The sequence below is a fragment of the Parasteatoda tepidariorum genome, chromosome 8 (genome assembly GCF_043381705.1).
Source record: "Parasteatoda tepidariorum isolate YZ-2023 chromosome 8, CAS_Ptep_4.0, whole genome shotgun sequence".
NCBI classification, from domain to species: Eukaryota; Metazoa; Arthropoda; class Arachnida; order Araneae; family Theridiidae; genus Parasteatoda; species Parasteatoda tepidariorum.
In genome coordinates, this window is record NC_092211.1 from 61,971,511 (window position 1) to 61,997,901 (window position 26,391).

Sequence of the window (26,391 nt, forward strand, 5' to 3'; positions counted from 1 at the left end):
TTATTATTTTCACTAAATTCTAAAAAATATTTGATTTTCGATAGCTCAAATTTTCAGTGCTTCGAAAATTTTAGTTATTAATATCGAGGGTCGATTGCACTCTTAGAAATCGAATTCTACATTTCGACGAGTCAGGAATCTTTGAGCTTTATTTCGTTAATTTTGAAAATTATTTCGTCACGAAATCACTTGAACTCTCAAATGACGTATGACGAAATAAAAAGTATGACGAAAATATTTCCTCAACTCGAAAGATTATTGTTGTGGAAGTTTTATTAGAAGAATGAAGACTAGAGACGATAGAAAATAAAGTGACGGACAAGCAGACCGGCCTCTATGGTGAAAAAGTTGGGATCGTAGTAGTAGGAAGATCACGGGTTTGAATCCCGTTTCGGGCACGAGTGTAATTTATGGAAAGTTAAAATGCAATAGGCGCTANGTTTTCACATTTGTGTTTTTTTTTTTTTTTTTTTTTGAAAAAAATATTATGACGAAATATTTCTTTCATTTTGACGAAATTTGTTTCCTTGAAGAAATGATTACAGTTATTTTGTTACTTAGACGGAAATTTTGCTCGGAGCATATACCGGGAAAACGTTTCCATCAAAGAAAATTTCGTGAGATTTGAGTATCCATAAAGTCGTTGTTATAAATATAAAATGTTAAATGTGTTTTAATTTACGAAGACGTTTATTTTTGTTTTTCAATAAATAAAGCATGGAATTCCCCAAATAAAATAACTATTAAAAATAGTTTCAAATTTTTAATAATAGAGTAATACAGTTTATAAGTGATTATAGAAAAGATGAACAAACAATACTTATTTTTTTTAGAAGAACATAGATATTAATACGGCATTTTTTCTTCTTTAATACACAAAATCATAAAATTCGAAGAGAAATTTTATGCACAATTAACAAATTATGTGCATAGCTGAGAGTTATGATATTATTATCATAACTTTCAGCACAATTAATTTCTATTAAATGAATTAATCGGCATAGTGAAGAAGTATCAAAGTTTTATTCAATAAGTGAGGTTTCTTAAATTGCGTTTGAAATATTAATAGAAAGTTGCAATAAGATTTATTTCTGAATACAAACTGCAAAAATATAAACATTTTTTAAAAAAAACTATAATTTCAAAAAGTTATTTTTTTAATGCTTAAGATTTTTTTTAATTTCTATAAAATCTCATTTATTAAAAATCAAAATATCTGGAACAATAAAATTCAGTTAGAAGGTCATTAATATTATGATAGATAGACAATTAATATCAGCATTATTACAAGTACTTTATTAAGAGCAGATATTTTAAGTATCTTTTTACATTATAAAACTGTTACCAAGTAATACTTATAGTTATGTAAAAGTATATTACACAAAACACAAAGTTAAAAATTAAACAAACATTAAAATAATACTGCAACATAATTTTCTTTCCGTATAACTAAATACTTAGCTTAGGGAAAGTAGTTAAAATTTGATCTTTTTTCTTTTAATATAAAAAGTTAAAAATTTTTATACCGTTGGGATGCCAATAACTTTTTCCAAGTTTCAAGTAACATTTACCTTCTATAAACAAAAAAAACAAAAAACATACATAAACATACCGCAAATTACCCAAACGACTAATTTTTTATGAGTAAAATGATTTGATTTCCAAAACTCTATTAAATTGGTGACGAAGTTTATAAGTTCGAAAATTTCAGTTGAAAAAGTTCAAGTATATGAATTTATAAATAATTAACATTTTGACTTGCTAGTTAAGTATAATAGTCAAATATTATAAATTCATACAAACATCAATAAACGTCAAATATTATAAATTCTAAAAACATCAAACCCTTTTCGAACGCAAGAGGAATCGAACGTCCTCAATTGTTTCTTAGGCAATCAAACTGGTTTTAATATTCTTTACTTCACTAGTCATCCTATAGAATACGATAATGTTTATTTCTCATTAAATTACTAGCCCTACTGTGTATACTAGGAAAACTTTTTAATAACTTTCCAAAAATATATGTAATAAGGGTGGTCATTTTAGGACACCCTGTATTCGCTAAAAATGTTCGATTTATATTGATTATGTAAATAATAAATTTACATATCTATATATTAGCTGGAAAATTTTATGATATTAAAATAATTGTATCAAAATTTTTAGTATAGTTGTCCCAGCAAAAAAAAAAAAAAAAAAAAAAAAAAAAAAAAAAAAAAAAAAAAAAAAAATCTCTTTAAGAATAGAGTATGAATATTTTTGTTGGATGTATTTAAGGATAACAAAAAAAAACTTTTTCAAAATATTCTTCTTAGGTAGTTTCTATCCCGATTTATGTTTCGAATGAAACTATTCAACCGATTGCTGATATCATATGCTTCCTGGTGACCGATCTTTTCAATCAAGTTGCAGTCAGTATTGAATATGTATGGGATTTTCTTCCGTCCCACACACTCGGCTAGTTTCTCGAGTGCCTAGAATGAAATAAATTAATTAGTGACTCATGTGTTAATAAGTGAAATTAATATCAAGGAGTTCAAACTCTCAAAGCCAAAATATTAACGTTAATTGAAGAGGTTTGTAGAAGATTCTAATCAGCGACGTTTTAATTAATTTAGAAATATCATTTTGGAAAATATAGCTAACCAAAATAAAGCCTTGCACAGTTTTGTTTCAAACAATGTTTTTAAATATTTGGTTTCCCTAATAATCTTAATTGGAGAAAAAATGAATTTATAAACCCATGCATAAAAAAAGTAAAGCACTCCTGCAACCCCCCCTCCCGAGTTGGCCAGGGGTCACTATAATTTCGTTCCCAATCTCATGATTGTGACTATGTGGTCAGCATTGGCACAGGCCGTCTTTAATTCCGTCATTAATCCCATCGATCTAAGACGAGGTGGGTTTCATGCCGCCATTGAGGATCGAACCCCAGTTCTTCATAATAACAGTTCAGTCCCTTTACCATTGAATCATCGTGGCTCGAAAATTCATACGTATGACGTATAAATTCATACGTCAGTGCCAATAGGTAATACATTTATATTCATATATTACAAAAGTTATGAATTTATTTTGATATATTATATATGTTATGAATTTATCTATTATATATTGGAGAAAGTAAACAAAAACCAACAAGATATGAGTTAATTGATAAGCATATATAAGTTAAAAGAGAAATATTTAATTTAATTTTAAAACATCAACTTCAACATTTATTTAATAAAAAGTAATGCACGGAATAAAACTGGAAACTGTTTATATATCTGTTGTTCTCTTAAAATCAGCTAGTGATACAAATTTTGGAAAATAAATATTTGATATTTAAAGCCGTCATCAGCAAGTCTTCAAACCTAGAAACTTGATTGTTCTCAAAATTTTACGTAACATGTTCCTTCCCTTTACTTTCAATTCAAATATCATTTACAAAAACAGAAGTAATGAGACTGTTTTTAATTGAAATTGAAACGATTGGGGCAATAAAATTATAAGCCACAATTTCAAAACGTTCTTTGAAGGTTCTCTGATTAAAAAAAACAAACATCGTATTTGTACGCCGCAAGCTGTTTCGGACCATTCCAGTACTATCCAATCTGGTATTCACAAACCTGAGGAGGGTCATTAATGCATAAGTAACATACATATAAAAATAAAAATTCTCCCCCATTGTGGACTGATCGTAGGACATGGTTGTCCCTGGCAGCGGAGGGCGATCACTTCGATTAAAATGCACTGTTTTACAGTAAAGTGTACACCGTAAGTGTCTACACGTGAAAGTGTTGACACTTACGGTGAATATAGAAGTGTTTTACAGTAAAGGCCTGTTTACACGGTCCAATTTCTTGAATCCGAGAAATCGGACGGATTTCTCTGTCCAAGAAATTGGATGATTCGTTGACACTATCCAATTTCTTGCATGTCGCTGATTCGTTGAAAGAAAAACTTGCGCATGCGCATTGTTCATACTCAATATTATAAAATAATACTTACATAAGTTTAAAATTACTAAATAAATTCAAATAAAATCCTAATAACACAAATAAACCTCAACAGATCAATTTATTTGGACTAAAATATATAAAAACCCACAACAAAATGACATAATTTTCTGCCTGCTTGTTGACGTCACAAAACCTAAGACGCTGATTGGTTAAGGGAGAAAAAACTTGGATGGAAAGTAGAACATGCTCTACTATCGTCCAAGAAGTTGGACCAAGTTCTTGGATGCTTGTTTACACGATCCAAGCTCAAAGCAAAACAAGTTTCCATCAATATCAATCAATCTCTGTCCAAGAAATTGGATCGTCTAAACAGGCCTTAAGTGTCTGTAGACCGTTAAGCTATTAACACGAAGGGAGGGACACTTCTCAGAAGATCAAAATTATGATGGCAATCAGCCTTAGAATTGTTTCCCAGGCCATTGCCAATAGCGCATTGTGCAACTCTAGTGTGACGTACATAAATTACAACAACTTAAAAAAAAAGAGTCGTTGTGGCTCAGGGGATAGAGCGCTCTCCATCTAGTGATTTGAACAAATCCCAGCAATGGCTGGTCGATTCGAATTCCTCACCCAGTTCGCACCGACCACAGTGACGTAATATATCCTCAGTGGTAGACGGATCATGGGTTTAAGTCCCCTTGCCTTTCCTTTCCATGTAACGCAAATGCGTGTTATTTCAATCAAAAAGATCTCCAGGAGGTCAAATATCTCTCAATATTTGATCCTAGAGTTCCCTAGTCTTCTGTATTGGTTTCAAAGTTACAAGGCCAAGGAGATGAACATTGGTAGTCCTAAACCCAAAATTGAATCGGCTGTTCAACGGCGGTCATAAAAAAAAACTGTTCCAAAAAACACGTATTTTCAAAGAAATTACAGTAGTAGTGCTAATTACATTCCGTCTTGTTATATATACAAGTAAAGGGATAGGTTGAGTTTGTTTTTTTCCTTTAAAAGTTTGTTCTCCCGAGACTTAATGATAGAAAACTAATTGTATTCAAGTGATATGAGACGATTCCTGTACATAGTTTTTAGCGCCACCTAGCCTTTTTTTTATAAAGTAAAAAGGTCGCAAAAGAAATTAATATTCGTAAGGCTTTTCTGTCTGTTATACTTACTATTGTTTTATTTAACAAGTTTACGGGGTCGCAGGGCCAAAAAGACTGAGCAACACCGGGCAGTAGGGGAAATTTCAGAAACGTATTATAGTATATTAAATTACTTGGTATAAAAATGCCGCCTTTTGAAAAAGCTAGGTACTTTTATTTACGTCACACTAGAGCTGCGCAATGGGTTATTGGGGACGGTTTGGGAGACATTCTTGAAGATGATCCGAAGACATACCATCACACTTTTGATCCTCTGTAATCTTTTTCGTGAGGCCACTTACTCAATTTAGACATCCTTTTGATAAAGGTGGCTTATTGCTAGATTGCCCCCAAAATCTTCAGCTGTAAATGTAAAAAGTCTATGTGAATATTAAGAAAAACATAATACTTCAAAAAATCTTTCTACGATATGATTTTCTTTCCAAAAGTCGGATGTTCCACTGTTTTCAATAATCATCCACATTACGACAGTTTTCAAATAATATGAGGCTAATATTGACCACTTCTCTTTATCTCTTAGCAGCTGCAAAGAACATTTTTTTTATTATGTTGCCTTGTTCTAATTTACACAAAAATTCACAAAAAAGACAATGACTTAACAAACGATTGTTTCTAAATCCGTTGGGGGAAAAAGTTGAAATTGTATGCTTGCCAGTGTGTATCTGGGAAAGTCATACAGCATGCAAAAAAAATCGTGTATGCGAACGGAATATGACTGGGGAGTATGAACGGGAGTTAAAATCCAGCCGGCCGAAGAATTGGTGCACGTTAAATCTATCAGGTCACAAAGTCCTCCACGTTCCCATAACAAATTATACCTCTGAGGGTACTGAAATGGAGATTGATCGTTCTCTGATTCAGATAAAAAATGAGGATACAGTTTTATGGAAAAATTAATACCCAATAGTGTCAAAAAATATTTTTGATGAATTTTTTTTTAAATGTTATGAAAAGTGAATCATGAAAATTTTCCTACTCCTTTCCGTACGATTCTTCTTTTTTGAGGGAAATGGTGTTGGTTTGATTTGGAGAATAGAATTGAGGATTGATCTTATTCGATTGAGTGTCAAAATATAAATCTGAAACAATGCATCATTTGCCTGTCCAAAAGATATTCGATTCTCCTCTTCAGACCATCCCTATTTCCGTCAAAAAATAGTGAAATATCCTCAGTGGTAGACGGATCATGGATTAGAATTTCCCTTGCCGTCAGACTAACCGTGGGATGTTCTCGTGGTTTTCCTCCCCACGTAAAGGAGATGCGGGGGGGGGTAGNGGAGATGGGGGGGGGGGGGTAGTTTAATCAATAAGTCCTCTACAAAGGCTAATTATTTTCACTATTTGATATATGAGTTTTCCTGTCTTCAGCACTGGGCTCAAAATTAGAAGGCTACGGAGTTGAACACTAGTAGTTGTAAATCCAAAATTGGGTCAGCTGTTTAACGACGGTTATAAAATAAAAATGAGGAAAGCATACAGAGGAAAGTGTTCAGAGATATGTTCATCATTTATAATAACATGACAAAGTTTTCTATAGAAAAAAAATTTGTGTATTAACTTTTCGGAGAAGAAGTCTAATTTTACTGAACTAAAATTAAAACATTTCAAACCTGGTTTTTAATCATAAGCTTTAAACATAAAATTTATATTTCAGCGACACTAAACTAGAAGGAAGTGTTAAACCTGCGTTAATAACATATTTTGAGATAAAAAGCTAACACAAAACGAACGACGGATATTTCATTTTATTTTATTAGAAAAATTTATTCAAATATGTTGCGCCTGTGAGCTCTTATCATCATAACCTTACCTTTTACCTTTACTGCAAAATAGAAGCAAAAATAAATTTTGTTTAATAGTGTATAAGTAGAAAAGTAATCGACTGTTACTAGGATAGAAATTTTTTTTTAATCCGCGTGAAACATACGTCACCGATAATGAAATTTTAAGGGTCAATAAAGACAATAAAAATAAAACATTATTTCGGAGAAGTGCAATGATTATACATCGGATGCGTATTTGTGACGCATCAAATAAAGTGAAGTTTTTATTGTTTAAAAAAAACGTACGTATTTGGCTTTTACTAAATTTTAGAATAAATGATTGATAAAGTAGTTTTGTGGAGTCAAAATATCACAGGGAAAGTTTTTATTTTTTTGTCTCCTTGTTTGTTTGTCTGTTCATATTTGTTCTTGAGAATTTTTCTCAATTTAAGAAGTACCCAACAATTTAACTACACTGGTTGACAAAATTAAGAGATGGAAGACATTTTCCCAAATATGTATCTCAAAAAATACTGAAAATAAATAATTGAAATTTGGTATGGATATAGCTTATTCCATGATAATAAAGTATGCAAAACAAAAATGATAGTGCCATTCACTGGCAAGACCTATTGCCAATAAATCCAATGTAGTCTGAACTTAAGGATAAAAGATGACAATAAAAGTGAGGTCTGTACAGTGTGTGTTGCCTCTAGTATGGTGTATGGTCACCCCTGACTGACAGACAGCATGCACAACGAGTATGCATGCTGTTAATAAGGGAGTTAAGGAGGACTTGTGGAAGACCCTCCCATTCTTCCACCAGAGCAATTTTTAACTCCAGAATGGTTCTGGCGGGAGGTTGGCGCATCGCAATAGCTCTCCCAAGAGCATCCCAAGCATGTTCAATAGGCTGGCCAATCCATTCGTTGAATATCCTCGCTTTCCAGATACTCATCAACCATGAGAGCCCTATGTGGTCGCGCATTGTCGTCCATAAAAATGAACTCAGGGCCAACAGCGCCCCTGAAAAGACGCACATAGGGCTCTAGGACCTCCTTCCCGTACCCCTGGGCATTCACGGAACCATTGTCAAACACATGGAGCGGTGTGCGGGTATCTTTCATGTACGAAAATGCTTTCCATCTCTTAATTTTGTCCACCAGTGTATTTGATTGCATTTGAAGGGACAAAACTGCCTTTAAAAATCTTTGTTAAAAAGGTAAACAGTAAAAATAAATTAAGAAAAAATGCATCAGCAATATAAATTTTAGTGCTAAAATTTATTCAAGAGACGAACTAATTCAGCCATCTAACTACTATTCTATTATTGCTTAGTGGACCTTTCTATTTCTGTAAATTTTCTAAGCGGGAAAAAAATGAAATTTTTATGGAAAAAAAAACGAAAACGTTGAGAACTGAGATTTTAATGCAAAACAATTTTGGGGAATGGAACTTTTTAGTCTCTCTATTTATCGATAAGAAAAATTGATCAAAATTGATTGAAAATAAGATCGATAAAATTGAGTTTGACCATAAGTTGAAGTTCTAAAATCCAAATCTGCTAAAAGGATTGGTACGTTTATCCAGAGAAATTACCTTTTTGGAATCTGATTTTGTAACTTAAATTTTCTAGAAACACACTAAATAATTAGAATATCTTAAGAGCTTTTATTAAACCATGAAAATCGCATCTTCAGTATGTAAAATTCCCATGTTTAGCTCACAAGTTATTTCGCAGAGCATTTTTTATTTTTATTTGCGCATTGTTTTCTTTTACGTACTTTGAGAAATACTTGTCAAATTTGGAATAACAAAGAGTGCCATTAAAAAAAATGTACCTTTAGTAGCTTTATAACTGATTTGGCACAGCCTACGTTGTACATAATATCTTCTTCGGGTTTCGGAGAATGACATCGCCACATTAGTCTAGCTTCGGCAGATAATGGATTAGGTGGTTTAGGTACGAGAAACGCCTACAAACATAAGCCAAGCAAATTTTAGGTTTGAAAAAAAAAAGAGCTTTTATTACCTAAGAGACATCGGAATGCATTAAATCTCTAAAAATGAAAAAGAAAATATTTGGTTAATAATGTGTGAATATTGTAGAAAAAAAATTAAAGTACTTAAGCGACTATAAATTTCTCATTAAGTTATAATATAGAATACTATCGAACACCTTATTTAAAATAGAAAAAAAAATTTTTTTTTTGCTCAACATTTATAAAATATAAATAACATAAAATAGTTTGATTTATTCCTGTTTATGTTTTTCATTGATAAATCAAACTGCTAGCAGGGCCCATTAGGCCATGGCCTGGGCCCCCAATGATTAGGGGCCCCCTTAAAAATATTTTTTTGAAAGTAAATTTTAAAAAATTAAGAAAAACAATTATTTTTTTTGAAAAAAAATCAATTCAAATAAATATTAAGATAATTTTTTTAGTTCTAATTTAACAAAATAAAGTAAAATTTAATTTATTATTATTTATTTTTATTTTAAATTTGCTTTCTTAAATGAAAAGATATCTAAATACTTTTATATTAGAATAAATAAAAAATATACGAGAAAAAAATTTAATGTAAAGGCCCAAAAAATTTAATGGCCTAGGGCCCCATCCGGCCTTGATTGCTAGTAAAGATTTCTCTCAAAAGACAAATGACATACTCTGCTTTTATTGTAGCTTTCCTACCACTATTTTCATTAATATATCATAGAAACCTTTCTCAATAAAACATCTGTGTAGAGTAGTTATATTAATTGACTAAATAAGCATTGAGAATTTTGACTAAATGATTAGGGACAGAAAACCGTACCGATTTTGCCAAGTCCAGAATCTGATACTTTAATACCTTATCAACAAGTCTGTATGGAATATTTAAAAATAAGTATCGGTTTTAAAATTGCTTCAGATGCAAACTTGGAGGCTTACAGCGAGATGCAAACAAAGTCATTGCGAGAGATATTATTATTGTTAAAGATTTCATTTAACCAAGAGCGAAATGGGTATCCCAAATAAAAAGAAGACTAGCGTCATAGAATTTGAAATATACTTACGATAGCAACGCCACTATTCAGGATTTCAAATGAAAGTAAGAGCAGTTATTTTAATTGAGTAACTTTAATTCGCATATAAGAGTATTGAAAGTGAATGAAATGCTGAACTAACAAGGATGCTTCCAGAACTACGCCTAGTTCTAATGAGAAAAGGTGAACGAAATGCGGACGTTTATCGTCTAATGGTCGAACACCTTCTAGGACTACGAATACCGCATCCGGCTTGCACTAACCACAGTGCTGACGTCCTCAGTGGTAGACGGATCATGGGTTAGAGTCCCCTTACCATCAGGCTAAGCGAGGGAGGTTCTCGTGGTCTTCCCCACCATATAACACAAATGTGGGTTAGTTCCATGAAAAAGTCCTCCACAAAGGCAAAATTTCTCCCAATACTTGATCCAGAAGTTCCCTTGTCTTCTGGATTGGGTTCAAATTTACAAGGCTACGGAGTTGAACATTAGTAGTCGTAAACCCAAAAATTGGGTCGGTTGTTCAACGTCGGTTATAAAAAAAAACGGCTATTCCCAAATAATTTACATGAGTTGCGTATACCAATATCGGATATGCCTTTACTCTTTGTAAATAGAATCAAGACTCAAAGTTAAATGATTTCTTCACCCCCCACACTTTTCCCTTTACATTTCCGCGGTTCCGGCAAATCTTGCTTTACATTTTAATAAGAAGTTGGATTTACCGAAAACATGGTAATAGAGAGGAGAAAAGTGTAGAGAGAGTGGAAATCGCGTAACCTTGAAACGCCCGTATTATTAACAAAAAGTACAGACCAAAAGAAAACCCTTCGCTAAATTCATTTCTCCCGTTGATAAAATGATTAGTGATAATCAATAAGTCAAGACTGTGTAGCCCTCTGTCAGAGTATAAAAGAATATTTCAATCATCTACTGCCACTGAAATTCGCACTATTTTCTATTTTTTTGGACGCAATCTATCGAGCACTACTTTACATTCACCATAAATACTGTCATGTGAACTGCTTATTCAGTTATACATAGTTTTCAATGCACTCCTCTTACTGTCCTTCATAATCCTGTAGTTCTAAAGCTATCACTTTTTATTTGGATAAACCACTAAGTATGTTAAAATATAAAATTTACAGTATTCTTTTCATTTTTTTTTTACTTGTAAATTTCTTCCAACTTTGGCTTCGACTCTTCTGTCCAGGCTAATGCGAGACATATTTAGAGTACAACCAATGACTGGAACAAGGTCGACATCAATCTTTGCATTATTATTTTTCACTAAAGTTAAAGTCCGGGCTGGACCTGATTGTCGTACCAATACCTATAAAAATAGCAATAATTGTAAAAATAGTTTAAACCTATGCATCAGACAAAAGCAACGGAACTCCCATACGTATTTCAAGATTTTAAAAAAGGGACTAAAACAGGTATGAACCAAAATTGAAACAAGGAAGTCAGTAAATGAAAAGGAGAATAATTGTTTTGCTAATAATTCATTTTTAGTACGTAAAGAACTTAGGCAAGTTAAGTAAATTAATACAAACACGAAATGAGATTAACTGAACTTATTATCAACTGGTTAGTGCAGGCGTTATTTCAGGCCGTTTATGACGGTACTGTTTCTGTCAAACTGGGAAAAATCTGCTAAAAATTTTGAAAAATTAAGGTCCTATTTATATGAAAAATAGGATTCCTTCGACCAGGTTCCTAATAATGTAAATATTGCTCATTAATGCAAAACAAATATAAATATGTTTTACAAAACAAAACAAACTTGTCTTTTAATATAATTATAAATTAAAAACATCATCAACTCGGTTTTTCAGGGAAAATTTTTGTAAAGGGACCATTTTTATGTAAAATTGGAAGTAGAATTTTGTCAGTTTTTATAAATTTTGAGTACAATGCAAAACAAAAAGATATCAACTTTTTTTTAAAAAATTTTATATCAATTTTCAGTTTTAAACATTCATTCTAATTCTAATTTTTTAAACATTTCATTTTTAAATTTTCATTTCTTCCGCACTATTCCTAATAATGTGAGTATTTCTGATGAATGCAAAACAAATGTGAATATGTTCTTCGAAACAAAACAAAAAAACTTGTCTTTTAATATATTTATAAATAAAAAAACATCATCAACTCCAGAGAAAAACTTTTTGTGAAGGAATCTTTTTTATGTAAAATTGGAAGTAGAAGTTTATCAGTTTTTATAAATTTTGAGTACGATGCGTAATCAGCCTTTTTTTAAAAAAAAATTATATCAATTTTCATCTTTAGGTGTTTCAACCCACCAAAGCGCTTTGAAAATTAAAATTTCGTTTTTTGGCAGCCCATTCAGGGATTTTAAGACTATAAAAAATCTATTTGGGAGACGTGAATTTTATGTTTGAATGTTGAATAAATTATCCCAAGAAATTGAAGCATTAAGATATTACATGATTGAAAACTTCTTTCGCTTTAAAAATATTCGCCCATTTTCAAGACTTGCCAGGCATGACTGTAAAGAAACAAAACATATCTTTTTGTTTCTTTACATTCACGTCTTGAAAATGGGTGCTTATTTTTGCAGCGCTTGAAACATGTCGACTGTTGTTTCGTAATTGTATATTTTTTATGTGAATGAAGTTTTCAATCAGAAATTACATTCGAAAAGTTTTCATTGTCCTAAAGAGAACGAAGATGTCGAAATGCTGTCGATAAAACTATATATATATATATATATATATATATATAGTTCGTTCACCAGGAGTTGGCACGTGGCTCCACCTCTTCGAACGCAGAGCTCATTTCAGCGAGGGAAAGAACATATCTTGAAATTGAGACAACCCTTAACGCGTGCCAAACGCAAACAGTGAATTATTTTTAGTCACTTGCTTCTCGTTATGATCTGCTCTCTGGCTAATTAAATATATTTTAAATTTAAAAACAGCTGTTATTCCACCAAAATGTCTCCAAAGGGACAAATTATTCACTCAAAAGAAAGAAATATCATCAAATTTATGAAATATTTAATGTAGTGATAGTGGGGCATGTTCTACTTTCCATCCAAGTTTTTTCTCCCTTAACCAATCAACGCCTTAGGTTTTGTGACGCCAACAAGCAGTCAGAAAATTATGTCATTTTGTTGCCTGTTTTCATATATTTTAGTCCAAATAAATTGATCTGTTGCGGTTTATTTGTGTTATTATGATTTTATTTGAATTTATTTAGTAATTTTAAACTTATGTAAGTATTATTTTATAATGTTGAATATGAACAATGCGCAAGTTTTTCTTTCAACGAATCAGTGACATTCAAGAACTTGGATAGTGTCGACGAATCATCCAATTTCATGGACAGAGAAATCCGTCCAATTTCTCGGATTCAAGAACTTGGACCGTGTAAACAGGTCTTTAGTCAGGTTCTGTCTATAGATAAATTGAGTTGTTTCACTTTAATAGAACGATTGATTAATTGATGAATGAATAAATGGAGAAACAAAGCTTACCCTTTTAATTGTGCTTGGTCTATTGTATGATTCAAGAGCTCTGTCTATGATGCTTTGAAACCATGCTCGAGCCAGATCGGATATTAAATAACTGTTTTCAAACAAAACGGTCCCGCCGTGTCCGGATTTAGGTACATCTGATTGATACTTCACAAAATTCGGCTCATTCAGTTGAGACGTTATCTGAAAGAATGTTTACATCTTTTCATTTCTTACTTTTTTTAAAAAAGGATGTTCCGTAATCATCGCTATTGATATATAACATTCCTTTTTTTTAAATTCTTGTAAGAAATGAAATCTGTTGCAGTTACCAGAATAAAAAAACCTTTTATCTTAAGTAGGGGAGAGTGGGGTCAATTGTAACAGGGTACGATTGTAACAGAGCAAAAATTTCGAGTGTCGGGTTCTAGATTTGATTCCTAGGTGGCGCACAAGGTGTATTTAATAAATCTACATGTACACACCTGCTGGCAACCATTTTTATGTACTTTTGAAAGAGTTACATCACGAAAGATATTTTCACGCTACGCAAGTACTTTTTTTGGTATTAGAATATTATATTGTAACAAAGTAATTTTATTTAAACAAATAAAAATTATTAACCGAATATGTAAGTGAACACCTTAATTAACATTTCAGTAAAAGAAAATTAGTTTTGTTAATTAACTAGCATTGTTTTTAACAAATGAAGCTGAAATGGCGTCTTGGGGACGATTGTAACAATAAGTAAAGGGACGATTGTAACAGCTGAAAATAAATAATCTTATGTTTACAAACCATTACTTAACTCTTTAAGAACCACCAATAGTTTCCTATATCATTTATATTATGTTGCATGTGCATTATTTTATTTGTCACCTTTCACAGCATAAATTAAAATTTTTAACCCCTTAAAGTTAAAAGTTTAACCCTTTAGGTCTCTGCTCATTATTATTTTTACTCCTAAAATATCACTACTATTTTGATCAATAAAAAAATATATCACAACTATGATAATATGTATAATTGACTATGTTTTAGTTGAATTTATGAACTGTTACAATTGACCCCGTAAGTGGGGACAATTGTAACAACTGCACGACTGTCAAAAATTGTTAATAACTAATATAATAACATTTAGAATAAGGTATATATTTATTTTCTAGTAGAGAATAGTCTACTTTATTCGTCTGTCAATTAATACTAATAATATATTGGATTTTTTGTTAGTTAAAAATAGTTAAGTAAAAAATGTTACAATTGACCCCACTCTCCCCTACTAAATAAAATAACATAAATGTAGCAAAGAAAAAATATTGCGAAACAAAAAACAAATAAAATTTTATTTTATTTAAACGAAAAAATCTCACCTTGTGAGAAAAAACACAAAAAAGAACTTCAACTAAAAGGAAGAAAAAAAATTCCTGAATTCTTTCAAAAAACGAGAAAACGTGAACCACCAATACAATATGTCCTTTTTTAATTTCGCGCTTTTGCCAACCTGATTAAATAATACTCGTTAATTTTCAGCAGCAATTTAAATTATGTTCTTTGCTGAGAATAATCGTCTGCTACTAGGTCAATCTTCAACAAAATCAAAGTAAAAGCAGGGGCTCCACAAACATACATTTTTGGGATGAAGTCCCATTTTGCTGAATAAAATTCACAATTTGATTGAATCATACATAAACAAAAGCAAATATACTTACTTGAAATGGACAGACAATTGGCGAGACTATAAATCACTTTTATAGATAACACAAAATTAATGATTTAATTAATTATCTTTGTCAGCGCAACAGCTCCTTGAAGGCCTTAGCTGCCTCAACAGCTGACACACGCCAGCGGCTGCTATCCAAGGTAACACCCTTCCAAATTCTGATCTTTCGGGTTTTCATGTCATTTTCGATGTCGTTGAGCCATCTATTAGGGGGTCTAATTCTGGGACGTGACCCCTCGGGGTTCTTAAAGGTGACGATTCTCATGGAAAAATAACACAATATAATAACATATAAAAATAACATGGAAACATAGATTTTCAGGGCTTCTCCATAGATGGCCCAGCCATATCAGCCTATTACTGCCGATTATTCGAATAATTTGGGGCTGCTTATAGAATCGGTAGAGCTTGAAGTTATATCTGGTTAACCAGCATCCCCTTTCTTTAATTCCGCCAAAGGATGGCTCAGAGGATCTTTCTTTCGAAGGTGTCCAGTGACCGCTGTATATCTGAATTCAGGGAACAAGTTTCGATTCCACAAAGCAGAACAGAAAGTGTGGGTGTCTTATAGAGTTTTAATTTTGTTTTTCGGATGAGAAGATTCGATCGTAATTGTCTCCTCAGTCCAAAGAAACACTTAAAAGCTATTTTGACTCGATTGTTCATTTCTGCTCTAAGTGTCGTTAACAACAGTGCCAAGGTATTTGAATTCGTTAATCCTTACATAGGTATAACTATCTATACATAAAGAAGCACTGTAATTTAGAGTTAAAGAAGAAAATTCCTACTTAACAGAAAAAGTTTCTCGTTTTTATTTAAATAAGGTTAAAAGAATTTCTATGTTCGTATTTTTTTTCCTCATCTTTTCTTAAACAGTACGAGATGCTCAGATGTAACTGTGCCTGATTGTAGGGAAATCCCATGCCCAGTACAATAAACTGTCATGGCAATTTTTAATATGATGGAAAAGTTATTTCAGATTACGCCGCGAGTTTTTTTTCTTCTTTTTTTTCTGATTTATGATTTTGAAGGTAAGATAAACGTGTTCACAAACTACAACTTGACTAAAGTGAAATTCTCATCTCTTTTTTTGGAAATTTAAAAGCACTATTTAATAGATGGTTTCCTAGCCCCTATTCTTGTTTGTTGAAACTCGTTCGTAATTTTCTCCTGCTTTTCTCGTTTTCCGCCTCTTTCAATGTCTTCCGAACTGATGAAGGAACAGAAGCTATAGTATGCCTGCTTTTCTATGTGATAATATTTATGCTTTTTTCACGTTGCTTAGCATTATTAATGGTATATTTTCACTTTCCAAAAAAAAAAAACAGTCTTAGCACTTTTTTTTGTCTTATGCCTGTTTAGGCAGTGGGGGTGCGATTGTTCCTGTTTTTCAGTGGCGCCATCTATGGCCAGGAATTCGACTTCTGATACGCCATTCACACAACCACAACCCATTCATAGGGCGGGTCACATTCACACACAAAGGAGAAAGGACATAGAACACACAGAGAGAGAAAGAAACATCCATGCCTGGCCCGGGATTCGAACCCAGGACTTTTCTAATGAAAGGACAGTTCCCAGCCCCCTACACAGGCCGGTCGGCGTCTTAATACTTGGGTTCCTCAATAAAAATTACGAATGGCAGAAGAAAAATAAATTTTAACATTTAGAATATTATATTGAGCCTTACCGAAAATTCACCGTTTTTAAAAGGCATATCTATTATTAAGTTAATATCAAATTCATCAGGTTGAGAAATTCGAAGATCTGAATAAAAACTTCCTGTGTAGTAGGGTTCTCTATACAACCAATCAAACACTTTATCAACTTCCTTCATTTTGGGAACGAAAGTATCCAAAAAGTCACGTAGAACTTTATTATTCTCTTTTACGAGCCCCTCATCTAACTTGACTTTTCCTAGTATTTCATTTAGGATGAAAATACCACTGTCTGGATTCCACATGTTTTACAAGCAGCGTATAATTCACCTTAAAATAAAAAAAACAAGAATTTTAAAGGTTATTTAACAACTGATAAGACAATAACAATGATTTATTAAACAAATAGTGATTTTGAGCACACACTTCGAATACGTTAAATAATTAGAGCACATAATAATCTAAATTGTGTAAAAATAACTCAAAAGCGTAATTTATTTGAACAAGCATATTCCGTTTTTGAAGTTTCAATAAATGAGAGTGGACACAATATTTTTTTTTTCTCCAATGCCCACCAGGAGAATGACCTAGGTCATATAGGCATCTGAAGAGCAGATTTGTTGACCATTCTTTCAGGGGAACCATATTAGGTGAGTTAACGTTGCTCCCACAGTAAGGACAGATAGTGCAGAGAATGAAAGAACATCCATGCCTTGCCCGGGATTCGAACCCAGAAACTTTCTAATGGAAGGGCAGTTCCCTGACCCCTACACAAGCTGGTCGGCGTGGACACAATATAAATTTATTATATTCAATTATATTCAATATTCAATTATATGCAATTCAAATATTCAATTATATGCAATTGTGTTGATTAATTGTGTAACACAAAATTTCTTATTTTTATGTCTTGTTTCAAAATTAATTACCGAAATAGCAAAAGAATAATAAATAATACTAAATATAAAAAAAAAAATTCACGGCATTAAAAATTATTCCCTTACAAAAAAAAAATTACAAATATAATAAGGTATTTTTGGTATGTAAGTTGGGTATGTAGGTAGATACTTAATTTACGTCGCACTAGAGCTGCACTATGGGCTATTGGCGACGGTTTGGAAAACATCCCTGAGAATGGTCCGAAGACATGCTATCGCAAATTTGATCCTCTACAGAGGGGATGACTCCCCGCTTTGGTAACACGATAACATGCGCTCGAAGTCGAGCACTTTACGGTAGAACAGTTTAACGAGGACCAATACCACGCACCCTCGGTCGTAGGCTGGTCAAAGTGGTCACCCACCCGCTTACTGACCGCAGCCAGTGATGCTTGACTTCGGTGTTTTACTGGGAACCATGTCTTTGTGATCATTCCATTGCGGAACCTTTTAAGGTTGATAGGTTTAAAAAAAAATATATACCTATGGTAGAAAATGAGGTTGTGTTTTGCACCAAAAATAACCTCTTCCATAAACCAAAATTTCAACCTTATTTACACCTCATAAAATCAATCTCATATATGATTCGGTAATACTTTTAGTTAAAATTGGCTGAAATATTTTATACCAGAAATAAGTCAATTTGCTTGATGTGTAGAAAAAATAACCTATGCTATAAGCGGAAAAACATTCTCTATAACCTGATTTCACAGGTTCATCAGTTATTACTAAAGCCCGGAATTTCAGGCAATAAAAAATGCAAAAATAGGCAGGCAAAAAGGCATTTAAAAAGCTTGAAATAGGCACTTAAAATTGGAGCAAAATGGTAGTTGGTAATGCCTAAAAGCCCATATAGGTNGAACAGAAACCGAACATTTAGAGCATCCTAGCAGCTAAAAGAACGTTTGTAGTTTTTCTGACAGTTAAAATATTTCGTATATTATAAAACATCCATGTTGATTACAAGTAATATAGAAAAAAAAAATTTAAATCAATTTTTACTTAGGTAAACAAAGAAAAGTTTTATTTCAGTTACTTTTTATGAAATAATTACAATTTTTTCTCTCATATAAAACTAAAATTAATTAATTAAATTTAATTAACGAATTAATATTTGAAAAAACCGTATTAACATCAAGTGAAAAATTACAAGTTTAAAAAAATGTATTTGAACTTGATGTATTTGAAAATGTCTTTGAGTTTTGTCTAATACAGGGGCTCTAAATCTATCTGACACAGCGAATATAAAACAATTGGGTATAATATAGCCTACGTCACAGGTTGTGTTGTTCCTACTAAATTTAACCCATGAACGGCATTTTCTGCGAGCCTAACTTCAAGCCACAAATAAACAAACGAAGTGTTCGATCGTTTAAATAGCTGCTCGCCAGATTTTATTGCATTATAAAGAAAAGTTATTGAAACTAAATACAACTAAATAAACAACAACAACTAAAACAAATAACAACAACTACTAATAACAATAACTAAATAAACAACAACTAAATTCCATTCGTTTAGCATTGCGTCATATGTTGTTCCTACTAAATCGAAGTAGTTGTGTTTTTTTCATATTATACCCAATTAAATATTTAAATGTGCGCCTTATTCTATTTTTTTGTTCAAATGGAGCTATAAGCTAGAAATGATCACTGATGTTATTTTTAAAATATGTGAAGAACTGAATCGCTTATACCAAAATTTAAAACAATGACTAAGCNTTGATAAGAAGTGATCTGCAGTAATAAACTACAACAAAAAAAATGAACTCTGGACTTTTCCTTGTGTTTTTCTTTAAATTATTGCAGCTAAGCCAAATTGTGTGACGTCTCCCACCTGCAACAGGTATGTGAAAAATCATTACAAAGACATCTTGATTTCTAGTGTGTTTTCTTCTATGTTTTTTTATTTTTAAGGGTTATTGCTCACTTTTTTTTAGTTTCGGCCATCCTTTAAATTATAACATTCCAATTTCGAGCCAGTAAATTTTATAACAAATATCAAGTGTCATCCACTACAAATTTTAAAAAAAATATTTGAACTTGAGTGGTTGAATAAAAAGTATTTTATTAACGATTGAAAATTTGAACAAGATATAGGGAGAGTGTTAACTAATAGTAGGAATTGAATAATACATTTTAATAATAAGCAACTTATATTAAGAAACTACTAAAAACAAAATATCAAAACATTTTACTAATTTGTTTTCAAAAAGCGAAACTAAAATAATTGAGAAAGATATCTTTGAAAGAAAAAATGAAATAATTTTACATACCGAAGATTTAATATCTCTCTTTTTCCAAAGGAAAGAAACAATTGTCAGAAATTAGTTCCGATTCAAATGTTTTATTTTGGAAACCTCGACGACTCTTAAATTATCGGTTACTTGATAGCGTGACATGATTAATATTAATTTAATCAATAGAAATCAGGGAAATTTCCCTTTAATTTAACGCAAATAAAGATAGGGAATTTACCCTTTATGAGTAAAGTGATTTAAATAGTATGTAGCTTTATTGTTATCCACATTTTTTTTATTATCATTAATTGCATTCTTTCACGAGTGAGGAAATAAATAACTGAGCAACTTAGATAAGATTTACACGTTCTGAAAAGTAACAAAATTATATTCTTTAAAATAAGTGTTAACAATAAATTACGTTTAGAAAATCAGATACAAAAATTTAATTTCTATGCATAAACATATAATTTTGCTGATGGATTGAGATATTTGACCTGTATTTTTAAAGTAGGATAGACATTTCTCAATTACAGGGTGCGTAACCAGATTTTTCGACAAAAAATAAGCACCTTTTAAGTACTTTTTAAGCACTCTAAAAATGTTTTTAATCACTTTCCAAAAAAAAAAGTCATAATTAGGATTTATGCAGTAATAACAAAAAAATTTTTTTATCGTTTAAAGTTCTTAATTTATAAACATGTAATCAATAAAATTCAAAAACATTTTTAAAAACGTTACATAATCATGATAAAATAAGTAGATTCTGATAAATATTGCAGAGGAAATTATGAAAATCGTGCAATTTTTGTAATTTAGAACGACAATCGACACAGCAAAGTAAAAATCTCTTTTTTAACAGATAGAAAATTAAACACTTTTTACAAACCCCGAATAAAAAAGCACCTGCAAGAGCTTTTAAAAATACGTAAATCAAAAATAAGCACCTTCAAGTACTTTTTGGAAACGCTACGCACCCTGAATTACTTATGCGCCGATTTCATTTTATTTTATATTTTATAACCGTTGTTGAACAGCTGACCCAAAAGGGGGCATCCGGGGGCACTCCGAAAGTTCGAAGTGAGCGTAACAGTTCAATTACATGAGCAAACATATTCAAAATTTTCAAATTAGAGTTTTAACAAATAGGTAGAATATTAAATATGAAATCCAGAAAACAGTGCTACTTAGAAATAAACTAAATGCGAACAAACATTACAACGAAAATAAACAGTAACAATCAGAAGAGATATTGATGTCGCATCTTCAGTAGGGGTGCAAAGTTAATAAAAGGAAACAATTTCACAAGGAAAATATAGGATGTTTTTAACTCAGAAAATAATTACAATAGTCAGAAAATAATTCACTACTAATGTTCAACTCCGTAGCCTTGTAATTTCGAACCCAATCACGAAGATAAAGGTTCTCTTGGATCAAGTATAGGGAGAAATTTGCCTTCGTGGCGGACTTTTGATGAAACTAATCCGGACTCTAACCCATGATCCGTCCATCACTGAGGATATTTTGCGTCAGTACTGCGGCCGGTGCAAGCCGGATGCGGAATTCGTATCGACCGGCCATCGCTTTGATTCGAACCCGGTTGACCTTATTGGAGGGTGAACGCTCTATCCCCTGAGCCATCACGGCTTGCACCGATTTCATTGCGATTTTGCATACTTCACCAAAAAAGATTTGAATAGCAATTGTTGGAAAAAAATTGTCTTCGTTTTGGTCAAAAATTTAACAAGGCTACATTTTCTCGAAAATCCATGTGCTACACTTTCCCAAAAATCATAATTTTTAATGTTAATTTTTCAAATATTTTTTTATTTCACAATATGGAATTTTTTTTTCAGTCAACTGATTCTGCAATGTCTCGTGGGAATGCTTTTATTTATTTATTTATTTATTTTTTCGAACGGCAGGTACTGAACTTTCGTTCTTCACCTTGGAAGATGCCGGAAGTGTTGCTCATTTAAAGTCGTGCGCTTTATTTGTCTTTCGGAAAAAAAATCGGATATAGAATTATATCAGAACTATTGGATCACGTGTCAAAACATCGCTTGAGAAAAAACATCCGATGACTAAACAATCGCGGTGACATTGAAAAATATCAAAAATTAAGTACAGTGCGCCAAGGAAAGAAAGTGAATACTCTGCACAATATTTTTATCCCCTAAACAGAGCCGCATTAAGCGTAAGCAGGGCCCTAGGCCATTCAAAAATTAGGGACCCTTAGATTAATTTTTTTTTCGTATATTTTTTACTTATTCAAATAAAAAAGTATTTATATATCTTTTCATTTAAGAAAGCATATTTAAAATTAAAATAAATAATAATAAATTAAATTTTAATAAGTAATAAATAAAATTAACATTATATAAAAAAAATTATCGTATTTTATTAATATATATTTGAAATTTATTTTTTTAAATTTATTTTCAAAAAACCATTTTAAGGGAGCCTCAAATCATTGGGGGCCCCAGATCATGGCCTAGTCTGGCCTAATGGGTAATCCGGCACTGCCCCTAAAACCGGATTTTCACGTGTTAGGGCTCAATTTTAATGGCTCGAGTTCCTATCAAATTGTAAAATTACGACATTCTAAAAATTTGCTTTATATCTCCCGAGTTCATTTCAACATGTGTTTCGTTTAAATTGAAAGTTTAAACAATTGGCGCTTTAGCGATTGAAGTCGGCGCAACCGATAACGTGACAGAGCTATCTTGGCTCAGCTGATCCTAATGTTGAAACACTTGTGCTACCACTTTTTTTTTTCTTTTTAAAAGAAATGGTTATTTCCAAAAATCGCGAAGCATACGTGGGTTCAGGTAAAACATGAATAAATATTGAACCCTTAGCTAGATGTAACATTCATGCACGAATAAATTAGTTAAAAATCAAAATGTGAAAATAACATTTCATAATAAAATAAAATTTCGGAGAAAAATACCTCAATAATTAAAAATGGAAAAATTACGGTTAATACCAACAACATCAACGCAAGATCCCACTCCTGTGGCCCTATGAAACTTTTTTTTCTAAAAAATATTGCTTGTATCCTTATAAAAAGTACTGTTGGTTGAAATCTTATAAAATACTATTACTTGAGACCTTATTAAAAATACGATTTCTTGTAACCTTATAAAAAAAACTACCATTACTTGAAACCTTATAAAAAATACTATTATTTGAAACCTTATTGAAAAAATACTATTACTTGAAACCTTATAAAAAAATACTATTTCTTGCAACTTTATAAAAAAATGCTATAACTTGAAACATTATTAAAAAAAATACTATTTCTTGGAAACCTTTTAAAAGATGACATTATTTGAAACCTTATTAAGAAAATACTATATCTTGTAACCTTACAAAAAATACTATCACTTGAAACCCTATTAAAAAAAATACTATTTCATGAAACCTTATAAAAAATACTATTACTTGAAACCTTATTAAAAAAAATACAATTACTTGAAACCTTAGGCAAATACCATTTCACGAGGGCTGAAAAAATTAAAGTTGGTAGAAGTTTTTAATAATTTTTCTTTTAAATCATACTTTTCACAAAAAAATGGGGTATGCCCTAAGTGAGGTCACGAATAATCGTTTGCTAGCAATAAGATTAAGTTTTTTTTCATCTTTTATTTCCAATAATCCCCTATCTTTTTTTAAACAAACATAAAATATATAAAAATTTAAAGACTTACTTTTTGGAAAATTGTATCGACTATTTGTGTTGTCTACTCTTAAGTAGAATATCGTTCAGCATTCAATCAATCTAGAGTAAAAATGCAGAAGAGAGTAACAACCAGCTAAAAGTTTCTGTTCGGTATCTTTCCCTTTTCAGTTTCAGTTTCTGGTGGCGTGGCTTACGTATTGCTGACGAAGATGTCTATCCTTGAAAATTTATGAGTGGAATAAACTAGAACGTTCCTTCATACAGCAATATTTATATTTAATGTTTCTGAACTGTTTTTTTTTTTTTTAATAATTCCAAAATGAGGATTTTCTGAATCAGAATTACATTATTATAACTTTTTTGATATTATTCTAATTTTCTGTAATAATTAGGGTTACGAAAACTGATTAAAAAAATAGTATGGGAAAAGAAATTGTATTTTTGTTATTTTGTAATTTTTTTTTTCTAAATGAATTCACAATTATTATCTCTTTACGTGCACTGTAATGAAATATAGTTTAAATTCCTTTATTGTGAAACTACCACAGACTACAATTAAAAAAATAAACATTTAATAATGTGATTTACTAGTTTATTAATAACACTACATTTTATAGTATACCATCAGAATTAATTTATTTTCTGCATGTATAATTAAAGCTTTAAAAATCATTGAAATCTTCTTTTACGTAAAAAAAATGACAAGCAAAAAATTTAAAAAAAAACTTCTTAGTAGATGTTATTAAGTAATTTATTAATAATATGATTAAGTTTTCATTTTATATTAAACGATCATACATGAATATTTGTATAAATAATTAAAACCAAGAAAGTGGAAACCTTTTTTGTGAAACAAAGACAGACCACAAACGAAAAGAAAAAATTTAAAAGGATTAATAATATGCATGCGAGAAACTGTTTAAAAAAAACTCTTAAGTTAATAAACAATTACTAATTTAAGTATTACTTTACTGAAAAACTTCATTCGCTTTAAAAATATACAAAATGGAGACAACAGTCGACATGCTACAAACGATCAAAAATAGGAGCCCATTTTGAGGGCTAGAAATATGTTGCGTTTATTTACAATCTGTATATTTTTAAATGAATCAAATTTTTCAATCAAGTAATATTTTACCACTTAGATCTCTAAGCATTATTTATTTAGTACTATCATTTAAGTGTTAGAAAATCTTAAAATATTTTTTTTTCTTAAGTAAATAAAAATTTATTTCAGATTATTTTGAAAAATAAAACTTCTTATTTTGTTACAGATTTCATTATTTGTAGAAAATTGACGATTTTGTTTCTTACTGGAAAACCTCAATAATTATTAAATCATATTTCTCACTTACTTTCCCTCATTTATCTACTTAACTATTTAAAACGAGAAACAAAAAAATTCAATAATATTACTACTAATTAATTTTAACTATTTTTTCTATATAACTAATTAAATTTAATCTTAACTTCAAGGATTATCATAAAAATGATTCTAAGAACAATCGTGAGCTTCTTGTATGGCTCTTATTAAAATTTCTCCTTTAAGTATAATAAAGAATGTACGTAACATGCATTTTTTATTTAATTTTCATACATCCAAAATGACTAGAAACCCCCAAAAAGTTTCATTGCCATTTTCAAAGCAAAAATTGTTTTAATAAAAAAAAGGTTATTTTTGTTGTTATTACAAAAATATATAAAAAAAATTAAATCCAGGTACCGATTCATTTATTGTTGACTAGTTCTTTTTAGTTTAATGAACAATAAAAAAGGTGTAAGGTACATTGGAACACTTATATAATGTTTCATGAATACAAAGCAAGATTCTTTCTTTTTTTTTTTACTCTTTCCAACATAGTGTTGCCAGTTTACAACACTTAATTAAAAAAATGTAACAAATCACTTGAAATGTAAAACTATTTGCTTTTAAACTCTCCGCAAATTTTAGGGACCACTATTCTTTAAGCAACAAAGAAATAAAAGCTTGCCCAGAACTAGGACTGGGCGATATAAGAAATTTTAATATCGTGATGCATCGTTAGTTTTGCATCGCGATTTAGCGATGTATCGCGATATAGTATTTTTGAAATTCATTTACTTGTAAAGCGCAGAAAGTCGGATTTCTATCAAAACTTCATACTCAGATTGATTTAAATCAATTTATGAATTTGATGTATATGTTTTGCTTAAGAAAGATATTAATGTTATATTTTCTAAAAATGATCGCGCAAATAACGAAAGATTTCTTAGTTTAAAAATAAATAATAAAAAAATAAATAAAATTGAAATTTATCAATATATTTACCTAACAATATAGAAAGAAAATTTAAAAAATAAGTTCGTTAAAAATTATTTGTATGCTTAAAACAAAGTGCTAAATAAATTTAAAAAAAAAACTCTTTTAAAACAACACTATTTTTTATCATTATTATTTCACATAAATAATAAAGTTAAATTGAATAATTACCGAATTCTGAACGAAAAAACAAAGTAAGGTTTAATTTCTTAAAAATAAAAACAAAAAAATTATGATATTCGATAATATATTCAACCGTCAATATTGAACGAAACTTAAAAAACACGATTATACTCTTTAATAAAACGAAGTGCTAAATGATTTTTAAAAAAAGAAGGCGCAATAGCTAACATTACTAATTTTTTTGAATAAATAAAGTTGATTGACTTATGTCCAAATCCAAAAGAGGAAAAATAAGTTTTGTTACAATTTTATTTATAAAAATGAAAACAAATTAAGATTTATAAATTT

At 30.7% G+C, this 26,391-nt stretch overlaps 1 protein-coding gene across 2 annotated transcripts; it reads right to left on the reverse strand.

The window, feature by feature from the left end:
• Positions 1-748: 748 nt before the first annotated feature.
• On the reverse strand, positions 749-23,838 carry LOC107453297 (cyclic GMP-AMP synthase-like receptor). 2 transcript variants are annotated; one of them, XM_016070070.3, is made up of 7 exons: positions 23,650-23,838; positions 16,792-17,089; positions 13,403-13,585; positions 11,072-11,233; positions 8,715-8,849; positions 5,499-5,633; positions 749-2,474 (listed from the first exon to the last, which is right to left on the reverse strand). In XM_016070070.3, the coding sequence occupies exons 2-7, from the start codon at positions 17,062-17,064 to the stop codon at positions 2,298-2,300; spliced, it is 1,065 nt and encodes a 354-aa protein (XP_015925556.1). In that variant the 5' UTR covers positions 17,065-17,089; positions 23,650-23,838; the 3' UTR covers positions 749-2,297. The 2 variants fall into 2 exon arrangements, with proteins under 2 accessions (XP_015925556.1, XP_015925555.1); XM_016070069.3 differs by lacking the exon at positions 23,650-23,838 and adding an exon at positions 19,973-20,083.
• Between the last annotated feature and the right edge of the window lie 2,553 nt (positions 23,839-26,391).